At 35.1% G+C, this 5891-nt stretch overlaps 1 protein-coding gene across 2 annotated transcripts; it reads left to right on the plus strand.

Moving 5' to 3' along the window:
* Positions 1–6: 6 nt before the first annotated feature.
* LOC109827262 (triacylglycerol lipase 1) lies at positions 7–5251 on the plus strand. Of its 2 annotated transcripts, none has more exons than XM_020394246.1 (6): positions 7–540; positions 660–803; positions 886–926; positions 1007–1083; positions 3384–3479; positions 4708–5251. In XM_020394246.1, exons 2-6 carry the CDS (start codon positions 669–671, stop codon positions 5028–5030), a joined length of 672 nt encoding a protein of 223 aa, XP_020249835.1. In that variant the 5' UTR covers positions 7–540; positions 660–668; the 3' UTR covers positions 5031–5251. The 2 variants fall into 2 exon arrangements, with proteins under 2 accessions (XP_020249835.1, XP_020249834.1); XM_020394245.1 differs by having other exon boundaries at positions 7–532.
* The last annotated feature ends 640 nt before the right edge of the window (positions 5252–5891 follow it).

Consider the following 5891-nt stretch of genomic DNA (forward strand, 5'->3'; position numbering starts at 1 on the left):
TTTGTGTTATGCATCCAAATTATGATTCATACATGTGAAATGTTTTGAGCTGATGCCTACTCTCCTGTTTGTGTTTATGTGCTTAATGTTAATACAGGAGTCATACTACCATGTAATGTAAAAGTTGCACACTAGACGGTTGTTTTTTTAAACACATTCTGTACATGTTCAGTAAGAATTAATTAGAGATATTTTGTTAGAATTGTGAACAGAGAAGATTTACATTAAAAATTGATCAAATCAACTTTTCTGTAACATGTACCATTTTACAAATCAATATTGTATATAGGCATATACATAAATATGCGTGTGTGTGTGCGTGCATGCTTTTGTTTGACATGCAGAGGGACACGTAAACCTGCATGAATTTATTTGGGCTTCTTACCTCAACAGTACAACCTATTGTTTGCTTGTTCGACAGGAGTTTTGGGATTGGAGCTGGGAAGAATTGGCTGAGAATGATTTGCAGGCGATGATAAGTTATGTACATACAGAAACAAATTCTAAAGTCTTCTATGTTGGCCATTCACAGGTATTTGGGTAACACCTTGACCCTTCATTCTAGTCGATTGCAATGATATATTCATTTTAGATTTCATATACTGTTCACATCTTTTGTATCACGTCTATAGGTTTATTCATATTCTCCTTATTGGCAGGGAACTATTATGGGTTTAGCTGCTTTCACCATGCCTGATACAGTGAAAATGATTGAAGCTGCTGCACTACTTTGTCCCATATCTTACCTAGATCATCTCAGTTCGAGTTTTGTGCTTAGGGCAGTAAAACTGCATCTTGATCAAGTAAGTTAGAACTTGGCCTATCTAAATGAACTAAAAGGGATTCTTGTGACAGGTTGATTTTTTTACCTCTTCTTCAATGCAGATGCTTCTAACTATGGGTATTCATCAGCTTAATTTCCGAAGGTTAGGTTTCATTTCACTCGAAGATTTTCTTTTGAATTAGGTAAATAAAGAATAAGGAACCAATTTCTATCATATACCAGTGCTATTGGCGTGGAGATATTGGATTATTTATGTGATGGGCATATGGACTGTAGTAACATGCTTGCTGCAATAACAGGTTCTTCAATCACATCGCAATAAACATTAGCCTTCCATTCTATTATGATTTAATTGATATGTACTTTCATGGAAATCTATATTTTTCGTCAATAGCTCTCAAATAATATAATGGATTAAGTTAGCTTGTCTGCTGTATGCTCTACGTAATATATATCGTTCTCAACAGCTTATAATGTAATGGCAGTTTTAATCAATTTTTATCCACGCCACAACATGAAACCTACGGGTTGAATGCTAGATCTAGCCACTTAAATAGATGTTAGATGTTACTATGTAACTAAAGAAATATGCTAGTATTAGCATTTGTGAAGTTTACAAATTCACAGTGAGATTGCTGGCATGCTTGGGATTATGATACAAGATAGTTTTGTATGTTTTTGGGAACAGTTTTTGTTATGATGTACAAAAAATAACCCAGTTCATTGGCTGATTACAAATTCATTTCAAAACTTCTTAATTCTTGGAGCTAATATATAATTTCTTCCGACTAGTTTGAAACAGAGACATAAACATTCTGCTTCCCAGTTCCATTCCCAGATTGTCTTGCACATCAGATAGCTACTCGTGGATGAGTTCAGTATTTATCTACTCTTGATTAATAATTTTTACTGGTTAAACATTTTCCTTAGAATCCTTAACATTTTGCGAATTCTCTAAGTTCAAATATTGTCTTGGTAGTAACTTCCAATCTATCTTTAACAGTCTATTGATGGAATCTTTTCTGAGTTCAAAATTTGTGCTCGGTAATAACTTGCAACTTAAATAAACTACAAGATGCTCATAATCAATGAGATTTCTTTGAAGTAAAGAAATCTTATGTAGAATTATCAAGAACTTATGATTATAAAAGGTTAAAGTATCTTAACCAAATGTGACTGACAGCCACATGATTAATACAGCATTACACCTACAGACAAGATCAAACGTGAGAATTAGCTATGCATAAATGGTCGGCAGATGCTAAATATCATGCCACGTTATGTATGCCATATGTGGTAGTAACCGATTGATTAAATGCTAAAGTGGTATTTCATTTCCACAGGAATGGTTGCTACTTTATTGCTTTTGTAAGCAATGTTTAAAAAAGCGGAAGCGCAAGGCGAAGTGCTAGACCCTTTGATGAAGCTAGGCGTAAGCTTCAAAGCATGAAGCGTAAGCTTCATGAATTTAAATATTTTAATTTTAAATTTGTAAAAATTCTGAACTTATTATATATAGTGACATAATAATTACAAATATATGCATTCATGTCCTGATTAGTAAATAAGAATTAAATATGTGAAGTAGATAAATGAATCATAATAAACTAAGCTACATGCATAAGATATATATTTTATTTACACTCACATAGTCATATTGAAACTATATGGGGGCATTTTAATGTTAGTCAAAGATCCTTTTATGTCCTACTATCTAGCCTTAAGCGTGTGCTTAAAAAAAGCGATTTATGAGGCGCAAAGCGCACATTTCAACTATGCTTTAAGTGATGACGCGTAAGTTCCAAGAGATAAATAGCTTCACTTTTGAGTTCCGAAGCGTTTACCCTTCAATAAGTTGTGAAGCGAGTTTCAAAAAAACTTTTTCAAACATTGTTTGTAAGTTCACTCGATCTCTTTAAGAGTACTGATGGGTATCACTCATATCTTTTAGTTGAAATCTTGTGCTGCCCTCTTATTATTTGTTTGCAGTTTTTCAAATATCGTATCCGAGCAGGTCATAATGGGCTATTGCCTTTATTTTCTTGGTTGCTTCTTATTATCCTTGCATTTCCAACTTTGCAGCATTGATATGTGATACACTCACGCGCACACGCACAGTCTGTGTCTGCACACGCATACACATGGGATAACATAGACATGCATATGTGTTTGTGTATATATATGTATGTATGTATATATATACATACATACATACATACATACATACATACATACATACATACATACATATACACACACATGCATATGTGTGCGTGTGTGTATATGTGTGTGTGTGTAACCCGCGCGCTCACGCACAGTGTATGCATACACACACATGGGATAACAAACAGTCACACACACATGCATATGTATATATGTGTGTGCATATATATGTACACTCTTCATGATCTTGTTTACTTTCAGTGTTCATCTACAACTTTGTCTGACTTGAGAGGTGAGATATTTTGTCAGGTAGCCTTGTGATTTCGTTTTTTACTGTTACTGTTACTGTTCAAATATGAGAGGAACAAGATACCTGTGAAATTTATTTCTTTTATGAGAAACTGTACAGGTGATAATTTATGATTGGCATTTGCAGGAGAAAATTGCTGCTTCAACAAGTCTCGAATAGAATATTATCTGGCATATGAGCCCCATCCTTCATCAACAAAGAATCTGAACCATCTTTTTCAAAGTATGCATTTTACTTTTGAACACTGATTATTAAGCAGCATAAGCACCTGACAAATATAGCCTACCCTTTTTATTATTGTTAACCTTCAAAATTTACTCCTTATCACGTAGTTCCTGTAATTTAACTCTAAACTTACTTTGTATAATGCAAGGCTTGAAATACTGGCTGATACCAGTATTTATTGGCTGCATGTTATGGTGCTTTAGGCATGCCAATCAGATTCATCCAGAATAAGTCAAAATCAGGCATGCTTAAACCCCGAACCTACTCATCTCTTACTGTTAAAAATAAAGAGGATAACATGACCATAAGGTTGCTGGAACCCAGCCCTTATAATTACTCTGTCCAAAGATAAAAATTGTATACAACTCAAACTCAAGTAAAAGAAGGTGGAAGTTCCACAATCTTTAAAATCAGTGACCTCAGAAGTGAATTGATTTCGGAACGCTTCTAGTATTAGATCAGACTCCAGAAAGTTAACTTCCTTTTCTGGATATTTGTTCATTTGGATGTTTCTAGTAGCCATTCATGCTCAAGCATTAAAAATCATTTAGTCTGACAGTGTTCTAACATTTCATATGTGGCCTGGATGCTTGTGTTCGTTTGGATGTTTCTAGTAGTCATTCAAACTCAACCATTAAAAATCATTTAGACTGACGGTGTTCTAACATTTCATATGTGGCGTGTATGCTTGTGGATCTGTTGTGTGCTGAAGTACTTTTGTATTTGGACTCTTGGCTTACAAAAGAAAGTAAATCCGCACTTTCGAAAGGCACATGCATGCATGCCATATTGTCATACGGATAATACTCCCCATTTGTCTAAAAGCAAATTTCATATGGCATGGCAACTCCTACTTGAATACTACCCTTTGACTATTTTCTAGTTTTTGGAGCTTATAGATTGTACACATGAATCAGGTATCCTTACCCAGTTATTGACATTTATAATCTTTACCTCGAGCTCCATTATTCTCATCATCTGGCTCAGTCAGAAAGTTTATACTGCTCCTATGATGTTTTTTTAATACTGCTGTATTGATGTCTATTTTTTATTTTATTTTAGTGATGGAAAAAGGTAGTATGCTATTTACCATATGGCCAGCTTGAGTTTGAATGAGCAACTTACAAGTCCCATGAGACAGCAACTATTGCTTCAGTACAGAAATTCATGGCTTCGTTTTTTTTTCCTTTTCTGAAATTCTCCTCGTCTTTTCTAATTATGACAGTGATTCGGAAGGGAACTTTTGCCAAGTATGATTACGGCTTATGGGGAAATGTAAAACGGTATGGCCATTTTACACCCCCGGCTTTTGATCTTCGAAATATCCCTGAGTCTCTTCCCTTATGGATGGCTTATGGAGGTAGCGACGCCTTAGCCGATGTGACTGATGTCAGAAGGACCATAAAAGAATTGAAATCTGAGCCCGAGTTGTTGTACCTGGATCCATATGGTCACATTGATTTCATAATGAGTGTAAAAGCAAATGACGATGTTTATGTCAGTTTGGTAAATTTCCTTCAGTCAATTGGAGGTTCTAGCAGCAGCTGAAAGTATTGAGTATGGAAATATACTCGTCGAATGTCTATACCGATCTCTTGGAAGTTGTTGAAGATGCGTGCCTTGTAATTAGTTATAAACTAAGAGACACACGTGAGTATGTATATCTCTTACCTTATGTGTGCACAAATGTAATCTGTGTATAACCCGACATGTGATATATCTTATACCTTATATGTATATATACTTTGACGTGCAAATTTATATTTTTATTCTTGTTCACATTGTGTTAGTTGTGAATGGTGGATCATGCAACCGCACTTGACGTCTGTAGCTCCTTGTTTTCGAAAACAACAAAGCTTAATGATACATTTGTTGGGACAAACCCGGGGCTTAATAGAGTAGGGTCTAGCGAATAGTAGAGTGAAAGTAATAAAAAAACACATAAATTTACATGGAAAACGCCCTAAATGAATTTGGAATAAAAATCACGAGCAATGATATAAGAATTCACTATGAGGAAAAACATTGGAGTTGTAATCTCTCTTTACCAGGAGAAATTCTCTATTTTTCTCTCTCACTCTTCTATATGTGGGGTTGTTTTTTCTATATGTGGAGTTGTTTCTGGGATGAATTGTTCCTGAAGAGTTTTGGGCGTATTTATAGCGACTGGGAAAATACTATTCCTAATTTTATAATATTTTTTACTGTGCCAAACTTTCGGTGCTTTCCACTTTCGATGCATAATTTGAGTGGTGGGGCCCATTCACTTTTCTCCTTCAACAATTTCGGCTGACAATCTCCCACTTGAAGATTTGATTGATTATCAATCATATCTTCACACTATTCTTTCTATCTTGCCATCTTCATGTTGCTCATGTCTCCGACAGACCACAAGAGGATCGACACCAA

This window comes from Asparagus officinalis, unplaced genomic scaffold, assembly GCF_001876935.1.
Source record: "Asparagus officinalis unplaced genomic scaffold, Aspof.V1 AsparagusV1_Un99, whole genome shotgun sequence".
Taxonomy (NCBI): Eukaryota; Viridiplantae; Streptophyta; class Magnoliopsida; order Asparagales; family Asparagaceae; genus Asparagus; species Asparagus officinalis.